Below are 18,872 nucleotides of genomic sequence, written 5' to 3'. Positions count from 1 at the left end.
TGGAGACCCATGGAGTGAACAGAAACAAGATGTTGCTCCAGCATCACAGAGCATGTGTGACTGATCATCAACTCTTTGTGTGTTTGGGCAAAAAATACTGCAGGCAATTGATTTTCAAAATGTGCATGGATGATGCATATAAAAAGTACCACATTGTCTCGAGTGTGCTATAAAGCATTAATCCAGCAAGGGATTAAGCTGATGCCAAAATTATTTTCTGAAGCTAAAGCATACTGAAATGGATTAACTCTTAAATGACACTATATACTCAAAGAATTCATGCATTGGGAATGGTGTGTGGGTGAAGCAGGGTTCATACCACAGTGGACAACTTTGTCTTGGTGGAATCAGTAGCAGATAAATGATCGCTATCATTAATCAAAGTGCTTGCTGAATATAATAATTATCTTTATTAGTGTCATAAGTAGGCTTACATTAACAATGCAATGAGGTTACTGTGAAAATCCCCATTTGAAGGGAGTGTTAACATTAGACTTCAATGGCATGGTACAAGATATGTCATTTAATCAGGAAGTACATGACAAATTGAAGTGCACGGTTTGAAACACAGTCTGAATATTTAAAAAAACACACACAAATGTTGTTAATCCTAAAGTACAACCAGAAAATGCTGAGAATACGCAAGCCAGTCGCCATCTCAAGAAAGATATTGGCAAATTAATGTTTTGGATTTAATCCTTCATTCAAAACTGTGGACTGAAGGAAAAAAACATTTTAGAAAGGTTTGAACGCAAGTGGAATGGGCAAGTGATTCCAGAAATACTCCAATCACAGGGAAAGGAGTTAATTTGAGAACGGATTATGGAAACTATAAAACAATTAGTGACGTGCTGGAAGTATATAAAAATAAAGTAATGCGTTAATAGTTTACATTTAATTTAGATGTACTGCATTTGCGGTTCTCCATCTCTTTACCCCATTTCCTCATTTTGATTTTTCTTTACTGAACTCACATCTTGTCACCTTCTTAAATATCAACACGTTGCTTTGTCTGCTTCAAACCTTCCTGTCAACTCACTAACAAGGCCGGTCAGGTGATGCGCAGTACCAGCAACAAGATGTGTAACTTCCTGTAATTTTTCCAGCAATGTTGTTATCCTTGAAGTCACAGACTTTTGTCTCCCTTTTGAACCATCATCTAACAATCCAAAACAAGGACAGGTGTATATTCTTTTTTTAACCATTCAGAACACAGCCACTGTGAACTGTACAACAGGCTTCCTATCTAGGTCATTTCTTTCTCCTTAAAATTCATCTGCCGTTGAGTTGTTCATAGAATCACAGAACCCAGGAGACCACTCAGACCATGGCATCTGTTTCAATCTTTGAAAGCGGTATGTAGTTATTTCGATGACCCATTCTTTTCCCCCTCCAGCTGTACGTTGCTTCCCCTTTTCAAGTATTTATCCAGTTCCCTTTTGAAAATTAGTGAACTGGTTTCCACCATGCTTTCTGATCACAGAATCATTTTGGCGCAGGCCATTCTGCCCATCATGTCTCTGCACCGGCAAGCATTATGGCTCCTTAGTGCCATTCCCTTGCCTTTTTCCCATGCCGCTGCCCATTGTCTCTGTTGAAGTAGCCATCCAATGCCCCCTTGAATGCTTCAATTGAACCCGCCTCCACCACACTTGCTGGCAGTGCACTCCGGATCCAAACCACTCGTGGTGTGAAAAAGTTTTTTCCCCCTCACATCATCCTAACTAGCTGTGTAAAAGAAAATTCTTCAGGTCTCTCCTCTCTCGCTCTTCAGTCTTAAACTCTGACCACTGAGCCTCTGATCCCCCTGTCAGGAGGAATTATTTAATCGTATGGTAACACGGTGGTTAGCACTGTTGCCTCACAGAACCCGGGTCCCAGGTTCGATTCCTGGCTTGGGTCACTGTCTGTGCAGAGTCTGCACTTTCTCCCCGTGTCTGCGTGGGTTTCCTCCGAGTGCTCCGCTTTCCTCCCACAGTCCAAATATGTCCAGGTTAGGTGGATTGGCCATTCTAAATTGCCCTTAATGTCCAAAATGGTTAGGTGGGGTTACTGGGTTACAGGGATACGGTGGAGGTGTAAGTTTTTTCCAAGGGCTGGTGTAGACTCGATGGGCTGAATGGCTTCCTTCTGCACTGTCAATTCTATGTAAAAATCTATGTATCGTTTCGAATGCCTCGATGAAATCTCCCTGTAACCTCTTTTACTCCAAGGAGAACCATCCAGCTTCTAAACTCTCTACATGATTCAAGTCCTTCATACTATTCTGGTAAATCACCTCTGCATCGGAGGACATGGCGAGCCTTCATTCAGTGAGCCAGACTTCCCGGCTCTGAGTCAAGCCTCTCTGGACTGAACCGGTACTAAAAAAAAAGACGGATTCGGGCAGAGAGGGGAACAAGTTTGAAGATCCATTTCTAATCCAGGTGGAAAATAAATACGTACGTATAATAAACCCAAAAGTAAATCTGGAGTGAAATCCCCCTCGCTCGCTACTCTTTCTAGTACAGTAAAGTAAAGCGGAGTACAGTATGAAGGCGACCAATGTGGGCGTTTGAAAAAAAAACTTTGATGTGAAGGCAATACTTTCACTCTTGGTTCCTTGTTAACTCCAAACTGTGTTGTCGGTCTTGTCAATCCGAGTGAGGTTTCATGTGTTATGTTGACAAAAGGTTCCTGCCGCTGGGACTTTCCAGTTTTCACTTGGGAGGGGGAGGGGGGGGGTGCAATTTAGAAACAACATTTATTTTTAAAAAACATACACACACACACAGCTTGCTTCGAGTTTCGTATCGTAGGCGGCATTCCCTGCATGGATTCCCCACGTCACAGTGCCTCAGGATAGCTGCAGTTTATATGTCGGGGAAGCCAAGGGCAAAGTCACTCAAATCGCCACACCTCCCAGAGCAGCGACGATGGATGCGATGAGGGAAGAGGACACCGTGGGGATGATGGGGCAGGCGGGACGGCCGCGTGGCGCGCCTGGCAGGCGCACTCGTCTGCTGCTCGCCGGCTGCGTGAGCTGCTGCTTCCTGCTCGCCGGCCTCAGCGTCTACCTGCTCCTACAGCACGTCCCGGCCCAGAAGGTAAGACCCATCATCATTCCCATTCCCCACCCCGCTGAGGATTTGGCGTTGTCCACACAGTCTGACATGATGGATTGTCCTTCGAAGTTCAACACTGCGAATTTGAAGTTTGACATTTTAAGCTCGACGTTAATTCCAAAGTTTGACATTAATTGCAAATCTTAATTTTGACGTTTACTGTAATCCAACCCTTCCAATTTGCAAAGTTCAAATTTCCAATGTTAAGCTTGACATTTGTTAAGCTTGACATTAATTGTGATTCAGAGACACTTTGGAATCAATGTTCAACATTGGAATTAAATGTTCAACATTGCGAAATTTAAGTTTGGCATGATACATTGGCATGGACATTGATTCCAAAATTTCCTTTAAGTTTGACATTAATTGCAAATCTTATCTTACTTTTGACATTCATTGTAATTCAACCCTTACAATTTGCAGTGTGATTGTTTCCAATGTTAAGCTTGACATTATACATGTTAAGCTTGACATTAATTGTGATGCAGAGACACCTTAGATTCAATGTCAAGCTTAAATATTGAACACTGCGATGTTTAAGTTTGACGTGATACGTTTTAAGCTTGACATTGATTCTAAAATTTCCCTCAAGCCTGACATTAATTGCAAATCTTAATGTTGACATTAATTGTAATCCAGTGTTTAACATTGTAAATTTTAAGTTTGCCACTGATTGTAACTCTGCCTTGTGATGGACATTGCTTGTAATTTTATCTTAGTTTGGCATTAAAGTTAAAGTCAGATACTTCCACCATTGAATATGTAACTTGTTTAAAGTGATGCTTCTAATCCATAATACCACACATTTATTTTGTTTCAGAGTGAAACACAGATTGGTCCCGAAATGATTCGTAAGTATTCTTTAAACAAACTTTATATATGCACCTTCCAAAAAAAAAAGAAATTCTGATTTGTTCTGCGTTATGATTGTCGAATTAACAAGTGCTCCTTGATGTTGACAAAACATCAACTTTTGTCCCCCCAGGACTACCTGTCGATACTGCTGAAAAACCAAGGGCACACCTGACAGGTAAGAGATGTTGCTGTTTTCATTTGCACCGAGTTAGTCCTTGTAGATTTTTTTTTTAAAGAATACTTTCTCAACGTATCAACTTTTCAAAAAGATCATCCTTACAGTTGGAGCTTAAAAACAGCATGTTTGCTCTGTCCCATCAGCAGAAAGACTCTTGCATTGCCTTGGTGTTTAAACTTCCATTTCGACATTGTAGGCTCCTCATCTTTCCACCATAAGCAGACTGGAGTAACTAGCTGATCGATATGAACTCATTCAAAGACATTTAGAAAAAAATAACAATGTGGTTATTATAGAATTGTTAGTAAATTGTATTAGAAATAGTAAGATACGTGAATCAATCCTGGCATTTTCAAGCCTGAGTAAATGATTATATGCACATACTCCAAGTGTAGTCAAAACTACTGAGGGATACATTCTATTGAAGGTCTACGATAGAATAGAATGAGAAATCATAGAATTTTTACAGTGCAGGAGGAGGCCATTGGTCCAGCCTAAAGCTTTCATTGGACTATGTCACACTCTTATCATTGGGAATCTTTTAGGAAATATCCCTTATTCCAAAATTATAATATTTACGTTACCTGGATTTTGTAGTGTATATTTGTACTAATAATATAATATTCCAAATCAAACTCTTTGCTCGCCAACAGTTTCCTGAGTGGTTACGTCTTCTGCTAACTGTTCCTTTTTTTGATACTTTACCAACGTAATTTGCAATTACATTTTGTTTCAGAGTCATTGATGTTCTTTTCATTGTTCCAAGTGTACAAATTCATTTCTAATAAATTCAAAGATGTGTCATCTTAACAGTCAGTTCAATAACACAAAAAACATCACTCGTGTTTCGCACAAAGAAAATCTCATGTCCCACAATCACAAATTGGAAAGTGCTAACACACGTCCACTGTTGCAATATTCGAGTTAAGTTTCTTCACAAGAGCAACAGTATTGCCAGAAGGTGTTTTCTGTTAGTTGATGTCATCACCACATTAGCGTGAAGAGATTCATAATAGGCTGCCTAAACGTTTCATTCCTTTTGATGGGTTCAAACGCGAGGGCAAATATTTAGACCTTAAAATTGAATAGCTGTCATCGATAATAGTCACAAATGCCAACCAGAGTTATGCCTGTCATATTCATATAAATAGTAGATTTTGTGCTGTTTTAAATAACTATCAGCAATTATAATCATACAAAACAGGCCTAAATCTTTTGTCGTGTAGTTTTGTTTGCCCGTCACTGAACAGTTAATACCTGGCTCAAGTCAAGCTATAATGTATAATTGCAAAGATTTAGGAACATTTGTTTCTTCAAACTATTTTTTCATGTAAACAGGAAAGTTGTAAATAAATGGCTTTTTATTTTATTTTTTAGCCAAAGTGACTTCCTCTGATAAGAAGGACGGTGAATATTTCGCTCTCCAGTGGGAACATAAGAACGGACTTGCTTTTACGAAGGGCGAACTAAATTATCAGGACCGGGCACTTACTATTCCAAGAAAAGGAGACTACTTTGTCTACTCCCAGGTCTCATTTAGAGGCTATGCAAGCGACATGAATGAAAACAACTCTCTTATCATTCATATGATTACCAAATTGACTCCACGATACCCTAAACCCATGCAGCTACTGAGTTCCACCAGATCTATAAATGGAGAAAAAAGTCTATGGCGTATGGCTATCTATTTGGGGGCGGTATTTCACCTCGAACAAGGTGATAGGATCATAGTAAATGTCAGCAGTGTGAAGCAGGTGGATTTTACCAATGACCATAAAACTTACTTTGGTGCATTTTTACTATGATGACTCAGTTACATAGAAAGCGCTACATTCATTAATCAGGGGAGCTAAATAGATCGCTGGAGGGCTACAAAAGATACCTTACTTGAAGTTCTATCGATCACATCCAGTTAAGGTGTCTGGGTTGTGACTCACGAGCACAAATTTTTGCAGCAGTTATTTTCAGTCGATGGACTTTTATTTAAATAATGTTATATAGGCACAAAGTCAACTTGTGAACTGGGGATACAATGAAGGGTTGCCCATGTCAGATGGAGGTTTCCAACTTTGCAATTTGAACTGAATGGACCCTTCTGAAAAGTGAGAGACCAAGAAATCCAACACTGGGATGCTGGAGTGCCTGCACTGAAAATGTGCAGTCTTGAGAATATGACTGCCAAAAAATGGGAATGTGGACAGTGCAAAACAGTTTATCTTTATTTGTCCATGGGATGTGGGCATCGCCAGCTAGGTCTGCATTTATTGTCCATCCCTAATGATACTTGTTTAGAGGGTATTTAAGAGCCAGCCACATTGCTGTCGGTCTGGAGTCACATGTAGGCCAGACCCTGTAGGGGGTGACTTTCTGGTCATTCTCTCCAGTGGGATTGTTTGGTTCCGCCGGGGGAGGGCTAGGAGATGGGATTCACTGAGGAATTCCATTGACAGTGATAGGACCAGAAGATCTCACTGTCGTCCAATGGCGGGTGGGCTGCCTCCTGCTGCCGAGAAACATGCCATGGGGCGCCAAAAGAATCCACCCTGTAAGATGGGTTTTTACAACAATTGTCAGTGCTTTCATGGTTAAACTTTTAATTCCAGGGGTGGGATTTTCCGCCGGGGTGATACTCCGTTTTGCCGGCACCCGGGAGGTTTCCCGACGGCGTGGGGCTGCCCCACAATGGGAAATACCATTGACCGGCCGGCATAAGCGAGAATCCAACCGTCGGGTGGGGGCAGAAATGTGGCGCAGTGGGGCGGAGAATCCAGTCCCGTATTTTTATTGAATTCAAATTTCACTATCTGCTATGGTGGGATTCGAACCCATGTCCCTAGATTACTAGTCCAGTGATATTACCACTATGTCACTGTCTCCCGCAAGAACACAACAAAAACACAGAAGAATGAAGGATGAAGCTGATTTGTCAATTTGCCAAATACTCCCTTCTGTGGTGTTCTGACTGGACAGTTGTGGCACTAATATGATCTGAGTTTGACACCCCTCTTTTGGATCATTCCACTGTTAACAGCTGGAAAGAAATCCCTCCATTTGTATTGAAATCATTTTAAGCCCAGACTTCCAATGCAGTAACAAATGACACTACAATTCAGCGTAAAGCAGTGAATATTTAGTCGACAGAGCAGATCGAACAATTAGTTCTAAGTTTTGTTGCATTACTGTGTACTTTTCTTGACACAAGGCAACATTTCCAGATGAACGCAAACTTTTAATTTAAGTTCTCAAATTTATGATGTGAATTATGTTGCTATGTAATAGACAATTTTCATATATATTATTTATACTCTCAAATGCTGATAATTAATTAGAATGATAGACACCACTCAGAAAAATACGGAGCTTCGAGCTGACTACATCGTATTTAGTTCAAAATGTCTCTGATATTATTAGTTGTACCTGTGTATGAGTTAAAAGAAAGGCATGCATGAACAAGACTAATTGTATGTTTTGTTTGCTACAAAGCTTATCCATCATCTATTCCTCATTATGATCTGCACCTAAGCTAAGATTTTATTTACATTATGTTTTATATTAAAACCTATGTTATTTAATGACATATTTTACATATTGTAGATCATGTTAAATACCTATTGGTATTGTAGAAATTCTTTGGAATAGTGACGATTTACCTTCGAATCTTTATCAAGATTCCTGATTTTGAACTAGTTTGTCAGATGTTATATTCATTTCAGTAGCACTAATTTCAAATATATATTCTCCTCATGGTTCACGGAATTTAACGAACAATTAATCACGTCATAACAATCAGGAAGATCCCATATTTGACTACGTAATCCAGCTTCGACAGCTGCAGCGGAGCAGGTTAAGGAGGGGCCAGCCTAACCTCCTGCTTCTGTTGCTGTCCGGTGACCCCAGTTAATGTGAACATTGGATAAGAACAGGATTAGATTAAGTTGTGCTCTTCCCTCGGTTAAATAGCCTGCACTTGAATAATTGTAAACTGGGGGAGGAAGGCGCCTCCAGTGGAATTATAATCTAATAAGATTCAAAGAGAAAGGGAGAAAAAAGTTGTGAGAAAAATTCAACCTTATGTTGCATTTAATACAATGTTAATATTGTGATTGAATATCGGTGTGAGAAAATTAATGTTTAATGAAATAAAGGCTGAAATCAAGGACATTTTGTGAACATTTATTATTCTTTGCTTGGATTGCCCATGTTTGTTTTGTTTCACCATCTTTAGTGAAAAAGTAAATGTGAATAGAAAGAGTTGTAAAATCAGGAGAACTCAGTAATTCCTCTGGTGCTGTCCCCCCGCTCTGCAAATCTGCTGGCATCACCCTGTCAACAACTGGTATTTCTAATGTCATAAAGCTGTCACAGGAATGTTCTAAAGTATATTTTTCCATAGAGTCACATAAAATATTAAGATGGACGTCCAAATGTTTGGTCAAAAGAAATTGGTTTAAGGAGCGTCTAAAAGGATTTGGGAAGGTCAGACCTCACGAGTCCAGTCAGATGAAGGCACAGTCATCTGGTGGAAGGTGTGGTTTATCGAGGCAATACCAAGTTGACATTAGTAATGAAGAACAAAGAATGTACAGGCACAGAGTTTCTATATGGGTGTTCACACTCTGGCTCCCGGGTTCACTCTGACCAGAAGCAATTAGCCAGGGCCGAGGCTTTCTCTCCATTGGTAGGGATCCACGCACTCCCGCATGATAGGCCCCATGCCGGTTATGTGGACCATGAGGGCACACCCTTTAAAGGGGCAGTGGTACCACAGAGGGATTAAAATCAGGAATGCTCACAAAACCAGACTGAGAGTAGCACAGGTAACTCAAAGAGTTGTGGGGCTACAGATTACAATAAAATAATCAGGAGTCAGAGTAGGTCAGCTGAGATTTGGTGATGGGTGAATGGAGCTCTGCGTGACTTAGGGCATGGACAGTGAATTTTTTGATGACCTCAAGTTTACAGCCAGTAGAACATGGGAGATCGGCCAGGTGTGTAATGGAATAGTCAAGTATAGTGCTGGGAAAAAATACACCCTTGACTCCTCCATCTGTGCAGACTACCACCCTAGCTCGAACTTGTCTGACCTCTCCAAATTACTCGAATATGCTGCTGTCTCTCAAATACATGCCCACCTTTCCCAGAAAAGCCATGTTCAAATCCCTCAAATTAGATTTCCATGCCTGTCACTCCACTGAAACAGCTCTTACCAAAGTCACAAATGTTGACCTTTGTGACTGACCGTGGTAAACGATTCCTCCCTTCTTTGCAACCTGCCTGCAGACTTTCACGTAGTCACCCTCTGCCAGCATGTCCCACCATTGACCGGTTGTGTGGGATTGCATTTGTCCGCTTCCATTCTATCCAGACAATCATCTGCAATTGCTTCTCTTCCTGTTCCTGGTGTCTCCCAAGGACCTAGCCTGGGCCCCATTCTGTTTCACATTTGCATATTGCTCCTTGCTGACATTCAAAAACGCGTCATCGTTCCACATGCACACTGCTGACACCCAGTTCTCCCTCACCACATGTCTCATCCCCTCCACGGACTCTAATTTGTCAGACTGCTTATTGAACATCGAATACTAAGTGAACAGAAAATTACTCCCAATAAATACTTGGTGGACTGAAGCTATTTTCATCAGTCCCCACTGCAAATTCTGTTACGTCACCAACTTCATCGCTGTCCCTGGCCACTCTGAGGCTGAAGCAGACTGTTTGTAACGTTGACTCCAAGGTGAGCATTGACCACATATCCATGTCATCCCCAAAGCCACCAACGTCCACTTCTGTACCATAACCCGAGTCTGACCGTGCTACAGTGCATCTGCTGCTGATAAACTTTGTGCATCTTGTTACAAGTTGTTGTTTAGCACTAATCCATGTAACTCCCTTTCCAAACCAGAAACATAAAGCAAAGTTATCCGATTCATTAGCATGATGTTGACTCATCTTGTCTTGTGATACTCTGCCACATCAATACCATTCTTTATGGGCGTGATCTCATGGCTTCGCTGCGCCCGACTTGGTGACACGATGAGGCCGTTAAATCTCACGAGAGGCTCACAACGCCTCGCGAGTTCTAATGGTATCTCACGAGACATCGCGATCTGGGTCTTGCCCTCGCTGGGTGAGATCCCGATTAACATATTTAAGTGAGCTTTTAGGTTAATTTAAATATGTCGACCCCAGATTCTCCCCAGCCCTGGAACTAACGACCTTCGCCAGGGCGCCATTTGGGCCTGGTCCACACAAATGTGGACCAGGCATAATGGCACCTGGGGGGTTATCCCAGGTTATTGGATGTGCCTGGGTGGTCGGACTCTAGGCCAGGGTGCCAGGCTGGCAGTGCCAATGTGCATGGGTGCCAGATTGCCCATGCCAGGGATCAGGGCTGGGGTGCACTGCCCTTAAGAGGTGGGGTAGGGCCCCTTAAGAGGTACGTTGGGGCAGTGGGAGGGTCGGAGGCTGCAGTGGAGGGGCAGGGGGGGGGGGGGGGGGGGCCCGAAAGAAAATGCCCCAATCATTGGGTTAGCTTCCTGCACTGACGAGCTGAATATTTGGTTCTGGCTGTGTATTCAACAAATTTAGAATTGTTCGAAAGTATAATAGTCTGGTCATAATACTTTTAGTCGGGCATTGTGGAAGTCATAAATTATGATCCTACTATAAGAGGTTGTGGAACTGATGGCAAATAGTCTTTTAATACATGCCCACCAAAACAAGCAGGCTACTTAAAAAAACCAACTCATCACCTTCAGGGAAGGGAGCCTTCACTCTGAACAATCTGTCCAACACATTTTTAGCTCCAAACTGAAATGGTTGCCTCTCAATGCTGTGACTGAGGTGATGGCAGAGTGAGATTGTCACTGGATTAGTAATCCAGAGATCCAGGGCAATGCTCTAGGGTCCCGGGTTTGAATCCCACCAATTCCATCTGGTTCATTAATATCCCTTTTGGGGAAGGAAACCTGCCATCCTTTCCCTGTCTGACCTACATGTGACTCCAGCCCCGCAGCAATGTGTGGTTGTTAATGCCCCTCTGAAATGGCTTCGCAAACCACCCAGTTCAAGGACAATTATGGATGGGGCAACAAATTGGGGCCCCAGCCAGCGACGCCCACATCCCACGAACAAATTTTAAAAAACTAGAGATGGGCTCACCCACACCCCACAAGCAAGTTAGAAAAGACTGAATCATCTGCTTTGCGGAAGGAGAATTTATTGAAAAGAGTTGGCAATGTCACGTTAAAAAAGTGAAAGTTAAAAATACTTGCAGAACAGTAAAACTTTGGTTGACTTGGAATACAGCTAGAAAGTTGGAATAAAATCAAAGGAAAATGCTGGAAATACTCAGCAGATCAGAAAACATATGTGGGGAGAGAAACACAATTAACCTTTCAGGTCAAGGAAAAATCGTTTAGATTTCCCAGCATCTGGAGCATTTGTTTCTGTGAAGGAAGGTGGGATCTCTCTGATTGAATGAATTTAGATGGGCCAAATTGTCTCTCTCATCAGCAAGTACCTGTGAATCCTGTCTAATAAACACAGTTTTTTAACATACCATAGAACATACTGTGCAGAAGGAGGCCATTCAGCCCATCAAGTCTGCATCGACCCACGGCAGCACGGTAGCACAGTGCTGAATCCCAGGTTCGATTCCAAGCTTGGGTCACTGTCTGTGCGGAGTCTGCACATTCTCCCCGTGTGTGCGTGAGTTTCCTCCGGGTGCTCCGGTTTCCTCCCACAGTCCAAAGATGTGCGGGTTAGGTGGATTGGCCATGCTAAATTGCCCATAGTGTCCAAAATTGCCCTTCGTGTTGGGTGGGGTTACTGGGTTCTGGGGATAGGGTGGAGGTGTGGACCTTGGGTAGGGTGCTCTTCCCAAGAGCCGGTGCAGACTCGATGGCCCGAATGGCCTCCTTCTGCACTGTAAATTCTATGATTCTATGACCAACTTAAGCCCTCATTTCCCCGTAACCCCTCCTAACCTTTTTGGACAATAAGGGAAATTTAGCATGGCCAATCCACCTAACCTGCACATCTTTGAACTGTGGGAGGAAACCAGAGCACCCAGAGGAAACCCACGTAGACACAGGGAGAACTTTCAGGCTCTGCACAGACAGTATCCCAGCGGGAATCGAACCTGGGACCTGGTGCTGTGAAGCCACAGTGCTAGCCACTTGTGCTACCGTGCTGCCCAAAGAGATGTCGGGAAAGAGTTGGAAGTGGGACTAGCCAACTCTTGAAAAGAGACTGTAGAAACAATGGGCCAAATGACTTCCTGACATGCTGTACAATTCCGCAATTCTATGATACTAAATGTCAGTTTTATTCACTCTTATCTCTGAGTCAAAAGATGGTGTATTCAAATTCTGGACTCGAGTAGAAACGCCAGCAATAATGAATCATACAGTCATTCATTTGCAGATCTTTTTGGGAACTTCTTGAGCACAAATTGATGACTGCGGGCTTGCCTGTCAAAGAGCTGCAATGATATTTCAACGAGTAAACCATTGCGAAGCACTTTGAGATATCCTGAGGATGTGGTAAAGTGCTAACTCAATATGGGGATTGTTTTCTTTCTATACAGAACAGAAGAGGAACAGTTTTGCTATTCTCAGAGACAGAAAGAGAGTCAATGCAACGAATTTCCAATGACAGAATTTTAGTCATCACTTGAATTTCAAACTTTGAAAAATTAAACTTGTTACTCATGCTTATCCTAACATTCTTATTCACAGATACACTGTGCTCTTTATGATTTTTAATGAGAACACTTCCAGTATATCAATTAATCTCCTTGGAGCCCAGTTTCTCAGCAAGCTAATGCATATCTATTGCCATTAAAAAAAACCCCAAAGGATCACATTTAAATATCTTTATCGCAAAATGAATTGACCCAAGACAACATTCAGAAACAAAAAGTCCCTTTCAATAACAAGCAGGAGAAAAATGCATTAGATCATCTCTGCAAAAGGTACCCAACTAAAGTAATGTTACTGAAGTGACATTTGCTTTTTTTAAAGTCATTCATACAAGCCATGGCCCAATTTTGTAGTTAGCACAAATGCAGCTAGCTTGTGGTCCAGTTTCCGGAAAATAAACTTTATCCTGGCATCTCTCAGTAAACACAACTTCCTCTGAAAGAAAAACAATCTGACAAAGCTGCTGTGATACAACTTGCTCTGCACCGGACAAGATGAAACAGACTAGATGAAACAACTGTAATGCTGCAGTTTCTCTTCCAATAAGTGCAGTTTTCATAATAGGCCCAGTGCTCCTGGGCTTGATCTGTAAATGGTTCCAGTGGGGCAGCTCAGTAGCATAGTTGTTAGCACGGCGCCAGGGTTCCAGGTTCGATTCCCGCTTGGGTCACTGTCTGTGCGGAGTCTGCACGTTCTCCCTGTGTCTGCGTGGGTTTCCTCCGGGTGCTCAGGTTTCCTCCCACAAGTCCCGAAAGACGTGCTTATTAGGTAATTTGGACATTCTGAATTCTCCCTCAGTGTTCCCGAACAGGCGCCGGAGTGTGGCAACTAGGGGCTTTTCACAGTAACTTCATTGCAGTGTTAATGTTAGCCTACTTGTGACAATAAAGATTAATATTATTTTGTGTACCATTCCATCTTACAGCGATGTTTGCAAATACGTTGCCTAGGCTGTCCTCCTTAACAGCGGTCAAGATATATCATTAAGCTAAAACATATTTATTTACTTGAATCAAACACATTCAGCCACCCTGATGAACACAATAATTTAAAGGGCTCCATGCTTGAAATATTGCAATGTGTTTAGATTCTTTTAACTGAGTTTTGATGAAAACAACTTGGGAATTCCTGCTGTGAAGGGACTCGAGTAGCAGCAACGTAAAGTCAAAGTCTGAAGCAGGGGGACGCTAGCATGTGGAAAACCAGCCACGTTTAACAGTCATGTTCAGAAAAGGTCGTCTCACACGCAGCATTCGAATATCATTAGTTTTGCGTTTCAGTTGAGATTAAACGGGCTGCCGTTGTTTTTTCTGGAAAACAGAATACTGAGGGATAACCTGATAGAAGTGTTTAAGGTTACAAAAGATTCTGCCCCCCCCCCCCCCCCACCCCACCCCCCCGCCCCTCCCCGCCAGCTCGTATGTTTGTGGTCTCAACTCTACTTTCCCATCTGTCCTCCCATAACCCTTCATGCAGAGAAGATATTTCTATTTTCAGGGAGATCAGGGGCGAAATTCTCCAGTGTCGGCGCGATGTCCGCCGACCGCCGCCAAAAACGGCGCTAATCAGTCCGGCATCGCGCCGCCCCATAGGTGCGGAATCCTCCGCATCTTGGGGGCCCGAGCCCTAACCTTGAGGGGCTAGGCCCGCGCCGGACTGATTTCCGCCCCGCTTCTGGCGGATAAGGCCTTTGGTGCCCCGCCAGCTGGCGCGGAAATGACATCTCCGGGCGGCGCATCTGCGGGAGCGTTAGCGGCCGCTCACGGCACCCCCGCGCATGCGCTGTGGAGGGAGTCTCTTCTGCCTCCGCCATGGTGGAGACCGTGGCGGAGGAGGAAGGAAAAGAGTGCCCCCACGGCACAGTCCCACCCGCGGATCGGTGGGCCCCGATCGCGGGCCAGGCCACCATGGGGGCACCCCCCTAGGGCCAGATGGCCGCCCCCCCCCCCCCCCCAGGACCCCGGAGCCCGCCCGCGCCACCTTGTCCCACCTATAAGAGAGGTGGTTTAATCCACGCCAGCGGGACAGGCATTCTAGCAGCGGGACTTCGGCCCATCCGGGCTGGAGAATCGCGGGGGGGGGGGGGGGGGCTCGCCAACCGGCGCGATTCCCGCCTCCGCCGAATCTCCGGTGCCGGAGAATTCGGCAACCGGCGGGGCGGGATTCACGCCAGCCCCCGGCGATTCTCCGACCCGGCGGGGGGTCGGAGAATCTCGCCCCACATCTATGAACCTCAAATATAAGTTGGTCACAAATAAATCCAATCGGAATTCAGGAAACATTTATTCACCAAAGAGATTATCTAGAATGTTAAATTATGCCTCCACAGGTAGCAGTTCATGCGAATAGAAGGGATGCAATCAAGGGGATGCTGGACACCCAAGGAATAAGAGGATCACAGAATCCCCAAATCTTTACAGCACAGAAGGAGGCCTTTCATCCCATCATGTCTGCACCGGCCGACTCTCCGAATGAGCAATTCACTTCGTGCCATTCTCCCACCCTTTCCCCGTAAACCCTACACAGTCTCCCTTTTCAGAAGGCAGTCTAATTCCATTTTAGTTGCTTCGATCAAACCTGCCTCCACCATATCTTGATGAGACGAGATGAAGAGAGGGGGGAGGTGGGTGTGAAGCAAGAATACTGACGAAGAACTGTTGGGCTCAATGTTACATAATTGTTATAACCCTCATGGAGGTCACTGCATCAGGACTACCAGATTTCCCGTGACCTCTGCTGAATATGAACTCCCCCAGTAACGTGGGGGTGGTGCTTTCCCCTTACAGGGGTTAGATCACTAGTGTAAAATCCTTGACCTGACCCTTCGGGGAGTGATAAATAAATAAAACCTAATCTTTGTTTACTACTTGCTTAGTCAATGCGTGCTGCTTTAGCGGATTAGAACATAGAACATACAGTGCAGAAGTAGGCCATTCGGCCCATCAAGTCTGCACCGACCCACTTAAGCCCTCGCTTCCACCCTAACCCAATAACACCTCCTAACCTTTTTGGATACTAAGGGCACGTTAGCATGGTCAATCCACCTAACCTGCATGTCTTTGGACTGTGGGAGGAAACCGGATCACCCGGAGGAAACCCACGGAGACATGGGGAGAACATGCAGACTCCGCACAGACAGTGACCCAGCGGGGAATCGAACCTTGGACTCTGGCGCTGTGAAACCACAGTACTATCCACTTGTGCTACCGTGCTGCCCAAATTCTAAAGTAGTCTACTGTAATCCAATCGAGAGTAATCCAATCTAAATTCGTCATGACAACATATGTCATGGCAATTTATGACAGTTTTTAAAAATATAAATAAAATGGAGGAAAAAGACAAGAAATAGGAAGCGCAAAGTGAAAGAAATATAATTTAAAAAAAGAGCTGAAAATCTTGGTTTCAAATTAATCCTGGCACTATAAACAGGCAAGTTAATAGGCCAGTTAAACAGAATCATTAAATTCTTGAGGTACGTACTTTCATATACAGCAGAGTAGTGTAACGCAATGGGAAAGTACAACACAGCAAGTGGTTAGTGTTCATCTTTAGCTCAAACATGTTTCCCCACAACATTCCGGAAATGCAAGCTGATAACAATCTAACAAGGGCAACAAGGCACCTGGGACTCTGCTGACAAATGGAGCAACCAGTGTATTTCTTTAGCCTAGAGGACTGGGAAGTCTTTAGGGGACAACAGAAAGCTACTAAAAAAGCTATAAAGAAGAGTAAGGTAGACTATGAAAGTAAACTGGCTCAGAACATAAAAGCAGATAGTAAAAGTTTCTACAAATAAATAAGACAAAAATGTGTGGCTAAGGTAAATATTGGTCCTTTGGAAGATGAGAAGGGAGATTTAATAATAGGAGACGGGGAAATGGCTGAGGAGCTGAACAGGTTTTTTGGGTCAGTCTTCACAGTGGAAGACACAAATAACATGCCAGTGACTGATGGAAATAAAGGTAAGATAGGTGAGGACCTTGAGATGATTGTAATCACTAAGGAAGCAGTATTGGGCAAGCTAATGGGGCTAAAGGTAGACAAGTCTCCTGGCCCTGATGGGATGCATCCCAGAGTGTTAAAAGAGATGGCTAGGGAAATTGTAAACGCACTAGTGATAATTTATCAAAATTCACTAGACTCTGGGGTGGTCTCAGAGGATTGGAAAGTAGCAAACGTGACACCACTGTTTAAAAAAGGAGGTCGGCAGAAAGCGGGTAATTATAGGCCGGTAAGCTTAACTTCGGTTGTAGGAAAAATGCTGGAATCTATCATTAAGGAGGAAATAGCGGGGCACCTGGAGGGAAATTGTCCCATTGGGCAGACGCAGCATGGGTTCACAAAGGGTAGGTCGTTTCTGACTAATTTGGTAGAATTTTTTGAGGACGTTACCAGTGCAGTAGATAACGGGGAGCCAATGGATGTGGTATATCTGGATTTCCAGAAAGCTTTTGACAAGGTGCCACACAAAAGGTTGCTGCATAAACTAAAGATGCATGGCATTGAGGGTAAAGTGGTAGCATGGGTAGAGGATTGGTTAACTAACAGTAAGCAGAGAGTGGGGATAAATTGGTGTTTCTCTGGTTGGCAACCTGTAACTAGTGGGGTCCCTCAAGGATCAGTGTTGGGCCCGCAGTTGTTCACAATTTACATAGACGATTTAGAGTTGGGGACCAAGTGCAATGTGTCCAAGTTTGCAGACGACACTAAGATGAGTGGTAAAGCAAAAAGTGCAGAGGATACCGGAAGTCTGCAGAAGGATTTGGATAGGTTAGGTGAATGGGCTAGGGTCTGGCAGATGGAATTCAATGTTGCCAAGTGTGAGGCTATCCATTTTGGGAGGAATAACAGCAGAATGGATTATTATTTAAATGGTAAGATGTTAAAATATGCTGCTGTGCAGAGGGACCTGGGTGTGCTGGTGCACAAGTCGCAAAAAGTTGGTGTGCAGGTGCAACAGGTGATTACGAAGGCCAATCGAGTTTTGTCTTTCATTGCTAGAGGGATGGAGTTCAAGACTAGGGAGGTTATGCTGCAATTGTATAAGGTGTTGGTGAGGCCACATAGAACATAGAACATAGAAAATACAGCACAGAAAATACAATACACATCTGGAGTATTGTGTTCAGTTTTGGTCTCCTTACTTGAGAAAGGACATATTGGCACTGGAGGGAGTGCAGAGGAGATTCACTAGGTTGATCCCAGAGTTGAGGGGATTAGATTATGACGAGAGGTTGAGTAGGCTGGGACTGTTCTCATTGGAGTTTAGAAGGATGCCTTATTGAAGGATATAATAAGGATGCCTTATTGAAGGACCTTATTGAAACATATAAAATTATGAAGGGAATAGATAGGATAGATGCGGGCAGGTTGTTTCCACCGGTCGGGAAAAGCAGAAATAGGGGGCATAGCCTCAAAATGAGGGGAAGTAGAATTAGGACCGAGTTTAGGAGGAACTTCTTCACCCAAAGGGTTGTGAATCTCTGGAATTCCTTGCCCAGTGAAGCAGTTGAGGCTCCTTCTTTAAACGTTTTTAAGAAAAAGATAGATACCTTTCTAAAGAATAAAGGGATTCGGGGATATGGTGTACGGGCCGGAGAGTGGAGCGGAGTCCACAAAGATCAGCCATGATCTCATTGAATGGCAGAGCAGGCTCGAGGGGCCAGATGGCCTACTCCTGCTCCTAGTTCTTATGTTCTTAAGTTTTACACAATTTTCTATGCCAAGGAATAAGACAACACACTTTTAATTGTCCACTTTCCAGGGGAAGAGGTGTTGATTGGCGGCCATTAATAATAATCACCTCATTAAAAGAGTATTGATGCTATTAATTACTAGATTTAAATTCCTGTGGTGAGCTTATAATAATAATCTTCATTATTGTCACAAGTAGGCTTACATTAACACTGCAATGATGTCACTGTGCAAAGCCCCTAGTCGGCACATTCTGGCACCTGTTTGGGTAAACAGAGGGAGAATTCAGAATGTCCAATATCACCTGACAAGCTTGTCTTTTGGGACTAATGGGAG

At 43.5% G+C, this 18,872-nt stretch overlaps 1 protein-coding gene across 1 annotated transcript; it reads left to right on the top strand.

The window, feature by feature from the left end:
* The first annotated feature begins 2,755 nt into the window (after positions 1–2,755).
* Positions 2,756–8,293, top strand: LOC140399126 (tumor necrosis factor ligand superfamily member 15-like). Its single transcript, XM_072488322.1, has 4 exons — positions 2,756–3,086; positions 3,925–3,955; positions 4,090–4,134; positions 5,515–8,293. Exons 1-4 carry the CDS (start codon positions 2,916–2,918, stop codon positions 5,940–5,942), a joined length of 675 nt encoding a protein of 224 aa, XP_072344423.1. The 5' UTR covers positions 2,756–2,915; the 3' UTR covers positions 5,943–8,293.
* The last annotated feature ends 10,579 nt before the right edge of the window (positions 8,294–18,872 follow it).

Source organism: Scyliorhinus torazame, chromosome 22 (genome assembly GCF_047496885.1).
Source record: "Scyliorhinus torazame isolate Kashiwa2021f chromosome 22, sScyTor2.1, whole genome shotgun sequence".
Lineage (NCBI taxonomy): Eukaryota > Metazoa > Chordata > Chondrichthyes > Carcharhiniformes > Scyliorhinidae > Scyliorhinus > Scyliorhinus torazame.
This window is presented reverse-complemented; position numbering and strand designations above follow the sequence as displayed.

Bases quoted from the DNA above. Each gene is read 5' to 3' on its own strand.
- LOC140399126 (XM_072488322.1), top strand. From the start codon at position 2,916: ATGGATGCGATGAGGGAAGAGGACACCGTGGGGATGATGGGGCAGGCG. The intron at 3,087-3,924 runs GTAAGACCCATC...ATTTTGTTTCAG, and splicing joins AGCACGTCCCGGCCCAGAAG to AGTGAAACACAGATTGGTCC. The intron at 4,135-5,514 runs GTAAGAGATGTT...TTTATTTTTTAG, and splicing joins ACCAAGGGCACACCTGACAG to CCAAAGTGACTTCCTCTGAT.